The sequence below is a fragment of the Artibeus jamaicensis genome, unplaced genomic scaffold, assembly GCF_021234435.1.
Source record: "Artibeus jamaicensis isolate MK-2021 breed Jamaican fruit bat unplaced genomic scaffold, CSHL_Jam_final contig_548, whole genome shotgun sequence".
NCBI lineage: Eukaryota > Metazoa > Chordata > Mammalia > Chiroptera > Phyllostomidae > Artibeus > Artibeus jamaicensis.
Genome location: NW_026521883.1, coordinates 7,073,282 through 7,086,725, shown reverse-complemented (window position 1 = coordinate 7,086,725; position 13,444 = coordinate 7,073,282). Strand labels below are relative to the sequence as shown.

At 50.3% G+C, this 13,444-nt stretch overlaps 2 protein-coding genes across 7 annotated transcripts in view; one reads left to right on the top strand and one right to left on the bottom strand.

Annotated features, from left to right (window-relative positions):
• Positions 1 to 6,293, top strand: part of SMAD3 (SMAD family member 3) — a 113,979-nt gene extending 107,686 nt beyond the window's left edge. For both annotated transcript variants that reach the window (XM_037155784.2, XM_037155785.2), the window contains exons 9-10: positions 1,828 to 1,960; positions 3,408 to 6,293. In XM_037155784.2, the coding sequence (XP_037011679.1) occupies positions 1,828 to 1,951 (124 nt within the window). In that variant the 3' untranslated portion in view covers positions 1,952 to 1,960; positions 3,408 to 6,293. The remainder of the gene's footprint in view (positions 1 to 1,827; positions 1,961 to 3,407) is intronic.
• AAGAB (alpha and gamma adaptin binding protein) overlaps positions 1 to 13,444 on the bottom strand; it is a 61,739-nt gene that overhangs the window by 748 nt on the left and 47,547 nt on the right. For 4 of the 5 annotated variants that reach the window (XM_037155788.2, XM_037155787.2, XM_037155789.2 and 1 more), the window contains one exon: positions 11,438 to 13,331. In XM_037155788.2, the coding sequence (XP_037011683.1) occupies positions 13,288 to 13,331 (44 nt within the window). In that variant the 3' untranslated portion in view covers positions 11,438 to 13,287. Of the gene's footprint in view, positions 1 to 10,739; positions 11,069 to 11,437; positions 13,332 to 13,444 lie in introns of those variants that run through there. The other variant, XR_008392453.1, reaches the window with a different exon arrangement.

Below are 13,444 nucleotides of genomic sequence, written 5' to 3'. Positions count from 1 at the left end.
CTCAGACCGACCTGGTTTGGGCTTAGAGAATCGGGCCCCTTCTCTCTCACACCTGGATGGGAGTTTCCTGAAAGACAGGGCTGCGTGCCCCTCCTCCTGCTCCATGTGGGGGTGCCCCCTACCCCCCAGCCCCCCGGGCAGACGCGGAGGTACCCACACGTCCGCGGGAGCCAGCATCTTGCAAGTTACTCCCCCCTTCTCTTCATTTTTCCAGATGTTTGGAATCCATTTTGTTTTGCAGTCATTCTGCACCCAAGCCAAACCCATTTCAGTGTTGGCTCCGGGCCACCGTTTATAATGAAATCCAGATGAGCATGACTTATGGAAAATCAGATTCTCATTAGAGGATTTTGGTCCGTAAAATCCTCCTCTTGTATTTACCGTATTTGAGCTGCTGTTCCCTGCGTCTGCCCCGTGGTGCCAGGGGACAAAGCACCTTGGTCTGTGGGGGTCTCTCTGAGATCCAGGATGAGTGGCCAATTGAGCAACTAAAGGGGTCAGATCGCGGGATAACTGACAGCACAATGGCAGTGGCCTGGAGGGGTCGGCCCAGGCCCCAAGGCCTCACCCAGCGGGCGCTTTAGCCTACCTCTTAGCCCTGACTGGAATCGCCTGGGGAACAAGAGTTGAAAGGTTAGAAAATTAGTATGTTTTTTTTTTTTAGCAGGGCAGGGAAATATTTAAAGATGGACCCAAGGGAGAGAACCGAGGGGTGGTGCACTGCTGCTCTGACACTCAGACCGCAGCCCGAGGGCCACGCTCGGGCACCAGGCGGGCACGGGCTGAGTCGGCAAGCCCATTTCCAGCCCTCCACCGAGGGGAGCCAGGAGGGCGCTGCCCTCCCGCCAGTGGCCCTCAACCTGGTGTGGCACCCCTCCTGCTTCAAGTGCCGGGAAGAGGCCCCTTGGTGGCGGAGGCCTGTCCCTGAGGGGGAGGGGACTGGAGCACGGTGCCAACACGTCCAGTCTGGTGCGGCCCACCTCGGCACTGCCACCTGGCACGTCACGGAGCGGCCTAACTGGTGGGTGCGGCCCCTTCCCAGAACAGTCTTGCCCTCCTTCTGCCTCTTGGGCCAAGGAGAGTAGGGTTTCATCCCGTCTCTCTGTGAGGTGGCCGGGAGCAGGCCCGGGGCCCGGCCGCTCACCCCCAGCTGGCACCAGCGCCTCCGGCCTCAGCAGATAGCCCTCGCTCGGGGGAGGCCTTGGGCGCTCGCCCGTGAGCTGCGTCACCAACCAGCCTGAATTTAACAAAGTGCTTTGGGGAAAAGAAACGTGTGGTGTGCCTTGGTTTTTTCCAGTAATTGTTTCATGGCTCGCTCTGCTCGTAAGATTTTCCAAAATAAGACCAGAGATGGGAGTTCTATCAGCACGTCGGGAACCGACGGCATGCGGGCCCTGTCGGCACCTTGTGAGAAACACCCCTCAGTCAGACAGACGCACGTCATCGCGGCCCGCTGGGGCCGGGCCGGAGCTGGGCGGCCGAGGTGCCCGCTCCAACAGGTGGGGGCTGGCTGTCAGGAGCCTGTCACAGCCACCGTGGGCCTCTGGGGCACCCTGGACTTCGCCTCCTGTGTTTAACTCTTGAAGGGCCAGCTCCTTCCCCATCACAGGAACCCAGTTCACTCAAAGTTCTTGGTTGGAAGGCTTTGGCAGGGCAGATTCAGCAAGTTCCTCTAAGCCACTGGGGTCTAGCAAGGCAAGACTTATCTCTGGGTCTCGGGAGAAGACTGTCACCAAAGCAGGAAAAAGTGTCCTGACTTCTGTGTGTATGTCCTTCTAGACATTTTAAAAAATTCCCACCCTTTTTTCCTTTCCCTGTGTCTTGTAGGAGACAGACAGTGACCAGCACCCCCTGCTGGATTGAGCTGCACCTGAATGGGCCTTTGCAGTGGCTTGACAAGGTCCTCACCCAGATGGGCTCCCCAAGCATCCGTTGTTCCAGTGTGTCTTAGAGACATGGGGTGAGGAGGGGGCGGGGCGGGGAGGGCGGGCTTGGGTAGATGGCCATGTAGGAAGTGGAGACAATTGGAACTTGACTCACTGTTGCCAAGGAAGAAGAAATTTTTCTCCCTCAACCAAAGTGGCACCAACCTGTTCTCCAAAACACAAAAGCAAACCTAGAGATGGATTTTATGAACAGCTGTGCCCGCTGAACACATTTGCCCTCTGGCCTCAGTTTGAAGGGCAAGAAATGGCTTCTGCTTTGGTGGCTTGAGCAAACAGGTAGTGTGTCACCACCTGCCCCCCTCCCCTCAGTCCCCTTCTTTTTTAATGACAGTAGTCTGGGGTGTCACTGTCCAATGGGAAATGGCCCTCTGTGCAGGACTGCAGGGTGTTCACCTTGAGTGTTCCAGGTAGGAAGAGGCCTGCAGGGGTGTGAGCAAACCTCCTAACCGGCCCTCTGGCACTCTGACAGCGGCCTCTCTCGAACTGAGCACAGTGAGCCCCAGCACTCTTGTAGCGGAGCACCCGAGCTGGACTGACGATTGGGGTGGGCGGGACTTGTGTGTCTCCTCCCCCTCAGAGCGACCTGATTGGGGGGTGCCGGTGTGTTCGGACTAGGGACCCACAGCAGGGGGGAAAAGCTAGAGACCTGTTCTTTCAAAATGCTCTTAAATGTGCCCTTTCTCAGTTGGAGCAGTTCAAAGGATATGCTGAGGCTCAGAGCATCTGCAATGTATAGCTTATCACATTGATCTCAAAGAGATTTGAACGATGGAAGGTATTCACCTAAAGCAGGAGGCACTGTGGAGCGATCCTGTTCTGGCTAAGGCAGCACTACATTGCATGGGTTCCAGTCGTTAAGAGCTCACTTTGTATTCTCATGCATTTGGCTATTGGTTTATGTAGTCAGTTGCATTAATTAAATGAACTTTATCATGTGCTCTTTTAATGTTTGTTTCATGCTTAAATCCTGGGTTGGTGCATTGAGTGGGAATGCAGAGTGGGAGGCAGCAACTTCTCTCCCAGGTGAAGCTTTTGCAGGTTTCGTTGAGAAGACACCTGCCAGCAGTTCTGCAGGCTGATTTAACAGGGGCGAATTCACCAGAAGGGAGAAATCTCAGGCCAACGAGGCAAATGAAAGGGCTATTACATTTTTTTTACACCTTTGAAAATTGCAGGCTTGGTGCAAAGAGGTCTGTCATCTTCCCCCTGGGGTATAAGATTATCTAGTTCATGGCAGAGGGTTATCAGTGCCAACTCTAGCAGTTATATTGTATAATAAGTACTGCTCCCAGTGGCAATTAGTGAGAAAACTATTATAAATTATTTCAACTGGAAAAAAAAGGCCCTTTTGCAGAATACAGCAGACAGAATTGCCACTTGCAATTGAAATGGTACTTTATTCTTTGCTGCTGTTTTTGTATGAAATGACTTACCCCATATTTTTGCATGAATTTCTACCAGGAAAAATAAAGGGATTTCCTATGGAAGTCCTGTCTTAACTCCAGGTGAAGGGAAGAAAGTGTGTACTTTTGGCAGGTTACTAACCTCAAATGTGATGACATTTCTGACGCTATATGGAGATGCTGGGGGCTTCCTGGTGCCTCACCTGCAGGACCCTGTGCCTCTGAAGCTCCAGCCTTGAAATTTCCAGGTAGGAGAGCTGCTCGCCAAGTCTCCCGAGGACACAGAAGGAGGCAGGAGGAACACCTGGCCAGGCCTGTGCTAGTCTTCTCACAGGACCATTGACACAGAATACAGAGACCAAGCAAAAGGCCTCAATCCCCCCGAGGACCCAACACTGTGTCTGAAGTTTGTGCCCAGTGTGAACCCGTCTGTGGACTGCTGCTTACAGACACAGGAAGCCATGAGAACCTCCTGGATGTGCGCCCGCACCCCGGCTCAGGCCCGAGACTTGGTACGCATGATTCCACGTGGCCTCTCCTGATAGCGATGGGCAGCGGTTTCTGAGGGCCTGCGTTTGCCACCTGGTCCCTGCTCCCGCAGCACACAGCTGTCCTCCAGGTACTCGGCAACTAGCTTCAGGTACAGCCCAATTCTGGCGATCCAGTGGTCGCATGTGGCTACATTTAGATGGTGTCTTAGAACCCGCAATGCTTTGTTTTCTGAAAGCTACTTACTTGGTCCTTTTTCTCTATAGACTAGACTGCTGATGGAGGCAGTGTGAGGAAAACGTAGGTAAGCCCACTTTTGGCACCATGGGAAATAAATTTGGTCTTACCTACAGGTTAGGACCTGGCGGCACCATCCCCATCCACTGAGGCTGCGTAGGTGCCCTGGGGCATGTGTGATATTAGTGTCCTTTGTCACAAAACTAGCTTTATTTTTTAAACCATGTTGTATGAAAGGCATTTATACAGCTTAAAACTTTTTTAAAGGACAGCTGAAAGGGGCACGAGGAAGTAAGGGCAGTTCTAGAGGGGACAGTAGCTGTTGGACAGTGATTTTAAGTGTGCTTGTCCAGGCTACCCACGACGCGTGCGCTGTCCCCTGCCATGGGCTCCCTCCCCAGTCGCCTTCACCCTGCAACCCAGAGTAGTGGGCCCTGGGGCTCACTCCGTCCTCCACGGCCTCAGCACCTTCCCTGGGAGCCAACCTGTAGTCCCTTTCCTCCCCTCCCCCATGTCCCCCTTCCAAACTTTATTTAGTAACTTAGGTCCTTCCAGCGTAAACGTAGGTAGCCACCCCAGCAGGTTCCGGTTTCAGGCCTGTGCTGGAACATCATCTCAGTTGGCCACCTTCCTGGCAGGCTGTAGGAGATCTGACATTTTGAGACAAGCCTAGAGTCAGGAGCGGGGACTTTGACTCTTAGGAAGAACACACATGAGGGCAAGGCTGCTGGCAGACTTCTCCATTGTCCTTATGTTGTCTGTGTTGTATTTTTTTTACTGACCGTGATTATTTTTTTAAAATCATTGTTAATGTATTGGAATGAGCTGTAGCACGCATCTTGTGCTTAGTTTGTTTTGTTTTTTTCTCCATGTCCCCTTGGCTTCCTAGAGTTTGGACATATTCCAGGGCTAAATGCTTTTACTCAGAACTGCAGAAAAAGGTTTTCTTTAAGTAGTGTGTGCATGTGGAGCATGCAAATGAGCAGCCTGGGGAGAAGACAGGCATCTGATTTCACCGTCGCCCCAAGCTGCCATCTCTGCGCTCAGCTCTCCCAACGTGTCTCTGGCGGGGCAGCGCTCACAGGCCACTCTCCAGTCCTTAAGGGGAGGGAGGGAAAGGAATCTGCAGGCTGCTCCGGGGCCTGTTAACCAGGGGTTACCAGTAGCAAGAAAGGGCACGAGTTCAATTCTGGACCTCGTGTCTTACTGTGTGACTTCAAGTGGCAGAGCTGGGAGTTTCCCCAAAATCCACATGTCCCCACTTTCTTAGAAGAAAACCTCAACTTAACACAGCTAAGTTGTACCATTTTTCTTTGTGTGGCATAAATGTTCCCTTCTAGAACCCCTTCAAGTAACACTCTTCAAAGTGTATGTCAGCCTTTTAAAGAGTATCAGCTACTTCTCAAGTGGGTGGGAGAGTAGCAGAATTCACATAGGGGACGACGGGGTCAGAAATGCAGAGGCGGCGCCTCTGACAGAGGCTGGCAGTCGGTGGGGGTGACCTGATGTCCAGGCAGCGCCGCAGAAACAGAACTCGCCGATCATGTAAACTGGATCGAGAAATTCTCAGTGATTCTGTGATTCATTTTCTCTTTTGTGCTCAAGTAGTGTACATTCTCGCATCCTGGTGTTTTATATTTATGTAATGATTTCTTAAACCCATTCAAGACAGACAACTATTTAAATTTTTTTTGAAGAAACTTGGAAAGGTCTCTCCTCCCAAGGACAGTGGCTGGGAAGAGCGGGAGGCACAGCCAGTTCTGAATGTGGGTTGAGGGCAGAGGCTTTTCTGGCTCGGCGTCCAGACACACCAGCCCAGGCTCGCCAATCACGTCGCAACGTGTGACAACAGGCAGCTCCGAGTCCTCTCCCTTCCCAGGGCGAGAACGTTACGCGGAGGGCCGGGGCCTCCTTTCTCCAAGACGCCTTCACTCACTCTCAGCCCTGCAACTGGGCTGTTCTGATGGGGGCCCTTGATGCAGAATAGAACACGCACGATGCTGATTGCCTTCACGTCTCGGCCAGCCTAGCCTGACTGTTTAATGCCTTGTAAAAAGCACGTATGTATTTATAGTGGTTTAGATTTTTCTAACTTTTGTATCTTAAGAGCAGAGCACCCGTTGAAGCGTTGTACTATTGTTCAAGATCTGTGTCCTCTCTGTCCTTCTCTTACCCCTGTAAGTGCCCTTCTAATAAACTTCTTGTTGAGAAGCTCCTGCACCAGGAGCTCAGTCTCATTCTTGCTGCGGTGTCTTGGTGGGGGGATTTACAGGGGAACCCCGTGGGGTCCCAGGGAACAATGCATCTAAGCTCAAATGCACTTTGACCAAGGACGTGCCAAGCCACTTTCTGCCAGAGCCTCGTGTAACACCCCACTGAGCTCACTCACTCACCGAGGGCAACAAGCAGTGCCAGCCAGCCCTTCGGCAGCAGCAGGATCCCCAGTCAGCCAAGCACTGGTCCGAAGTCCCACCACTGGAGCACCTCCCCGGCTCCCCACACTGAAGCACCACACACAGGTCCCACCGGGCTGCCTCCGCATTCTCATTTTTGCATTCATTTTCCCTGTACTTTGGCAAATGGTGAGAGGCCACCGGATTAATCTTCCCCCAGGCATGGAGGTGGTTTCAGATTCATAAACAAGTAGGTTTCCACACTGTCCGGCTCAGATGACTCTGTTAGCTCCTGTGGAGATTCATTTTATATTTGAAACTCTGGAAAAGACAGAGACTTCAAAATTGTCTTCTTGGCTGAATCTTACTGACCCCACATGATGTGGATTAAAAAACTGGGTAATTAAAACAATTTGGAGGAGGAGGAGGACGGAATGGGGCTGCCACAGTCTTTTAGCTGGACCACTTCTACGGCGCCTTCCTCGAAGGCCCTCCCCAGAGTCCGAACGCCGCCCACACCAGGAGGAGGCAGATTTCACAGGAACGGCACCCGTGGGCCCACAGAACTGGCCCCCAGGAACTGCACTGAATCCCTATTTTTGTGGTTCTTATTTCCCCAAGGTTTTACCCAGTCTGTATTTCTCCACACGACTCTCAAACCCACACCTCTAGCCCAAACTGCCTCTGCCCCTTGAGCTCCACACTTTAAATTCCAGCCACCTGTTAAACACGATCTGAACACATGCCCCCAAACCGAAGCATCTTCCCCCGCACTTGAGCCAGCCCGCTGTCCTGATCGCCCATTCTCAGCAGCAGCCTCTCCCTGGCTCTATCTCCCCCATTCTCCGAGTCCTGAGCAGCTCCATGCACGTCTTGTCCTCGCTCTCCATCACCTCCCCTGCAGCTGCCCACGGATCAAACCTCCCTGTCGGAAAGGCCCGGCGTCCTGAATGGCCGGGCTCCGCTTGGCCCTCTCACACAGCCGCCTCTTTCTCTTGGGCCTGCACCTCCCTCTTCTGCGTACTCCTTCTGGGTTGGTGTTCCCAGGCCATTGTGTGTATTCTTGACATTCCTCCTCAACTGATCTCATCTACTTGCGTGATTTCAAGCCACATAAACGCTAATGACTCGCAAATCAGTGTTTACGGCCCAGACACCCACCTCAGGCTTCAGACCTGCAGCCAATAGGCTGTTGGTCACTGGTACGTGGAAGTGCCACAAGTACTCCAAACTCATATTTTTTATTTAATTTTTTACAAGACAGGAAGATGGAGAGAAACTGATGTGAGAGAAACCTTGATCTGTTGCCTCTCACGTGTCTCCAGCTGGGGGACCTGGCCTGACCAGGAATCAAACTGGCCACCTTCTGGTTCACAAGCCAGTGCTCAACCCACTGGCCAGGGCTCAAACTCATAATTTAAAAAGCAAACCCATCACTGCCCTTATTAAACCATCTCCCTTTCCTCTGGCCTTCATCCCAATGTTTGGCTCCACCTTTTACCCACCAGATAGCCACAGAGCTCACAGCCGTCCACCCTCCCTCACTCCCCACATCCAGTCTGCCGTTTCCCACCGCCACTGCCCTACGCAGCAGCTCCTCTGGCACCCAGACAACCGAGCCAGCTCATACTGCGCTCCCAGCCTCCAGCCTGTAAATGCATCACCCGCACCACCGCCAGGCATGCGCCTGGCCTTAGACACATCCCCCCCACACCCGGCCACTGCACAGACTCTAAGGCCTTTAACATGGACCCCTGGACCTTTAGCATGTGGCCCCTATTTAGCTCTCACAGCTGGCTGCCTTACACCCTGCAAACAAATAACATGTTCTTTAGACTCTGCTTGGAACACTGCTCCGCTTCCCCAGTGCACAGCCCCTGCCCCCGCCTTTCTGACATGCACCACCAGCTCATCTGGCTAACTTTCACAAACACTTCGACTTCGGACATCTCCAGGAGGCCCTCTGTGAATCCACCACCACATTCTCAACTGTGTGTTACCTATGACCGTCTCCTCCTCTCGGCTGCAAGTTTCTTTCTTTTGCTTGCAGGTTCCTTCAGAGCAGAGTTTGTGTCTTATTCCTCCAACTTATTTTTTGGCTGGCACACATTTTTGTTAAATAAATGAATCAGAGCCCATATCTAGTAAATTCTACCTCAGCAATATCTTTTGCATCCATTTCCACTGTGCTGTTCTAAAGTGAGTCTGTAGACATAGCTGAAGGAATATGACCAAAATACAGTTCCTGATTACCTTTTATCATAGCTAGCCCAGTATTCTCTTCATCTGTCCCCCTCTAGTCCAGGGATAGCAAATGTGGGACAAAATGACCACCATTCTGTTTCTCTATCCACAGTAAACCCACTACTCATAGGGCATCCATTCTCAGCCTCAGAATCCTTCTCAACACAGCTCTCCAGGCAATTAGCACTGCCTGACACTACTGCCAGACTTCCTTGGACGGTAATTATGGTTTAGATGTCTTTTCTGCTCCAACCTCTTGGCTCTTCAACTTGCAGAGTAAGCACAGGTGCCACAAAGTAGGATTTCAAGGCTGTCTCCATCATCATTTCGTCCTTACCTGCCACCACTCCTCCGACTGCTGGGGTTTCCCCCACGGAACCCTTGCCTTATCTCCGTACCTTTGTTCGTGTCCTAACTTCCACTACAAACTTTCCTACCTCCACCTGTCTGCCCCAATTCTTATCCTTCCAGCTCAATTAAGTCTATGGGTCTCAAAGTGTGGTCACTGGCCAGCAAGATCAGTATCACCTGGGACATGAGAAACACACATTCTGAGGCCCTTGCCCTGGATCTACCGAATCAGAAACTGGGGTGGGGCCCTGCAGGTGATTCTAATGTGGGTTCACATTTGAGCACTGCTGCTCCAAGGTGCATGTTATGCTCCTCTCAACCCACTCTGCTTTCCTTTTCACGGCAGTTAGGGCTGCTCAGGGCACCCTTTGCATTCTGCCCACTACCTATCTTTCATGCCTTTACCTTCCTTGTCCCCTCCTCCCACCTAAGCCAGAGCTCCTAGAGCAGAGATGCCACGTCCTTGCCAGGTGTGCAGCCTCTGCTGCAACCGGCACAGCCTGGCACCAAGACAGTCCCCGGCCATTGTTGGCTGGACCCTGGATCCTTGCTCCAGCAGGTTAAAGAAACAGGTTAGTTGCTTTTCATCACCTTTGAGGCCTCTACCTTCTCCACTTACAACTTCCTGAGAATTTCCCGGAGCAGCAGAATTGCTGCAGACCAAGCCCCTGGGCTCAAACCAAGGGACTCTTTCTCTCTGAAATTATGCTGCCATTTTCATCCCGTTCCCACCCCAGGCCTCACTGAGCCCGAGATTTTGTAGCATTAAAGCCGCCTGATTGATAAGGGAAAGGGGAGAGACAATGACTGTCCGCTCTTTACAGGAGGGAACCAGGCAGGCGGGTCATGAACTGCTGCAGGGGACTTTTGTGCCTCCCGAATCTGTAGTTATGGGAATAGAGTATTTGAGTCCATCCACATGTACACTAAAGAGGTCTAGAGAAAAAAAGGTTTTTTTCTTGCCAAACTTGTGTTCCAAAGATGCAGTAATAGCTATTAAGTCCAGGTTTTGAATCCGTACTTTCCAACCGGAAACAAAGTAGAAGTGTAAGGACTACCATGCGACTCAGTGGGGTTCCAGCAAAAGGCCCGCACTGTCGCTGTTACCTCTATCACTTACGGGCAAGCCGCTTCTGCTAGAGCAACTGTAACACACATACTGAGTAACAGGCACCCAGGAATTGCCCAAAATATAAAACTTAGAGACTTTCTAAGGCCCTTTCCACCAGACATTACATGCCGAAGGTGTGAGCATGGAGCACTAAACTAAACCCAGAATCTAAATCAAAACTACTTTGCCCAGCACAGTCAACATGCTACTTTTATGAAACATACAAATTATGGGGAAGTTAAGAGTGTTGCTTTCAAGCCAATCCTGTACTAAGGCGCGTACACTTGACTTTTTTACATTTTCCCTACCTACACTCCTTTAATAAAATTTAATATCTAATGACAGAATGCTGTAGCTGAATTGTCTGAATCTATTTTTAAATGTTGGGGGGAGAGCGGTGAAAGGCAACTCTAACTCATTACAGCACTCTCTGGAACTCTGTCTCCATCAATCAGAGAGTTCAATGAATCAGGACCTCTGACCACACTAGACACGTGTTTGCTAAATTTAGCTTTGCATCAGCAAACACTCAAGCTCAGAATAGTTCCTGGAGCTCTCATCTTACCCTTAGACAGTGATTCTTCTAAGACTGTTTTTCCACGGCCGGCCAAGGCAGGCCAGGGGCACTCCACGTGCACGCTCTGTGTCTGTGGTCACTGTCGAGACTGGTCCAAGGTTGAGGGCATCCGACATCAGCCACGGCGAACACGTTTATCCCCACCTCTCCACAACAGGAACTTCACGTTGACTGTCTATCACGTTTCGTGTGTGATGAGCAGTTGCAGTCATGGCCTTATATGCTCCATGGTCCTTGAATCGCATTCCATATTACTCAGCCACCTAAGTCTAGCTTCCCTGAACCTCCAGCTTCTCTGAGTTAGATGTGGCCAAGTTCTATAAATAGAGAGCAAGCAAATCAGTTCTGTCAATCTCCTCATACTCTGGCAGGATAACATATTTTAAAGTTATAAAAATATCTATGTCTTCATCACTCTAAAATTATTACATAACACATGATTTTCTCAAGGAATGAAGTTTATTCTTGTCTCTCCCCTACCTGCCAACACTCATGGACCTTCAAACTTTGTGATCATATTCATCAAACTATCAAATACAAATGCAAACCAAAATTAAGGGCCCACAATGTGCCAGTGTTTTACTCAAATAGAGAAACACTGGGGCCGGTGGGGAGGGAGACCCAGGTCTCTCATTTTAAATCGAAGATGGACAGTTCATAGTAACTTGTGACAGCACATACAGAGATTACTTTAGATAGATTTTAACTTTTATTGCACTATTAGCTCATGATCACTCTTCTTCACCTGGGTCTTTAGTAGACGCCACTGGATACTTTTATTCCGCTAGAAGGGGGCTGCCATGCGTACATGCCTAATCCAGTGAAGGAAGGCTCCTTCACATACATCCTCTACTGAATGACAACGAAATCGTAACACACATGAACAGACTTTATAAACAAATCACGTTTTAATCAGCTGGCTTGTTTAATCCACGGAATCAAGTTCACAGCTTTTTCTGATCTGTTTTCTGTAACCATGTGATCCTAATGTATTACCTGAAACCTCTCGTGTTTTAAGAAAAGTGTGTTCCACCTTTCATTTTGCAACAGGGAGCCAACTTCCCTTATATTCCCAATGAATGGTGGACGGAGCCATCCCAAACAAACAGTGATGGAATGGTGTTACACTACAGACTCAATAATCCTTCAGAATAGTTAAAAAAAAAGTCACCAAGCAAGACAGCCTCCCCAGTGTCCTGAAACGGCTCCCAGCACTGAAACCTTCTCTCCCGTGGTCGTCCTGGACTGGCGCTTGAGCCACCCTTTCCTCCTGCCATCCACCTCTCGTTCCAAGGCGCTTGGAAGATGTGCCCAGAGGAGTCTGAACCTGTGTCTGCTAGTGAGCGCACCAGCCCGAGAGCAGTTCTCAGCCCACGTTCCACACCGTCCAGCTCTGGTGTGCTCTGCCACGCACAGCTGCGGCGGAGGCCACACCAGGGATGACTTACTTGCTGTATTTCCCACTGCTCCTTTGGAAACTCTCCCTTTGGTGGTCAGTTCCCCTGGGCTGACCCACTCAGCCCGGAAGTAACAGGAGGTACTCGGGAAGTCACATCCTTCCCCATCTCACTCTCTCCTTAGTGTCACTTTTTTGGCAGTGATCTGTTTTTTGGAGAGAAGGAAGAAGAAACTTGCCTTCTCTTGAGGGTATAAAGTGTGACAACACACCTGACATCTCATGAGAACTCAAGAAAGAAGAGTTTGTTCGTAACACTAATGCTAAAATCTTAGTATGTGACCACGTACTGTTTCAGTGGCCCATTTAGGGATTTAAGTTTCTCTGCCTCTAACACAGGCAACCCCTCCCTCCCCCCAACAACTTGATAAAGGGGTCTGTTTTATGCCTACCAGAGTAGGAAGGCTTTGCCTCATTTACTGTGGTCTAGAAATTCACACTGGCTTCTCAAGACTTTCTAATGTGAGCTCAGACATTGTATTTTCATTGAAATGCCCAGAAGCATTTTTTTTTCAGCTAGAGACTAACCTGAGGGCCCCACCTATACTACAGCACAAATCAAATTGGCAGCTGCTTCCTTTCTTCTCACCCAAAGCATCGAAGTTCAGAGCAGTGAGTTCCTTGGAAGCAGAAAATCCAGACCACCCAGGAGAGGTGGCGCACGCTCCTCATCTGCAGTAACTGAGTGTGAACACGGGCACATCACTTAGAAGGCTGACTAAGGGTGCCTGAGGGGTACTCTTCTTCAACGGGGGCAAACCACACAGGCCTCTGAGCCTCTTATTCCACCTCCGTTCCTAGAAAAAAGTGTATCGGAAAAATTCTCAGTCCTTACTGTTGCTATACTTCTCACTCCCTTATAATACACTGAGGGAGGAGAACTCTCTCCTTAACCCTCTACTAAAAACTAAAATCAAGGGGATGCTACAAATGAGTTAGGCAGCCGGCATGATGATGAAAAGTTCAGCAAAATATCACTGGGTTGAACAGGGCATTATCTCAGGCAGAGGGAGCAACTTTGTTAGTCAAACCCTAGTATGAATAATTTAGTGTTCTTCATCAGATGAAAGGCCTTCAATTTCATCTCTGTCTCCCCCAATTGCCATCCAGAAGGCTTTGGCAACCTGTGGTGAGAAACGTGCAACAAATTTTAGCCAACAGCTAAATTTCAACTCATTTCATGTCATACTTTGAACCGACTAAGACCTAAAATTCTACACCCTGCCCTCCAGCCCTC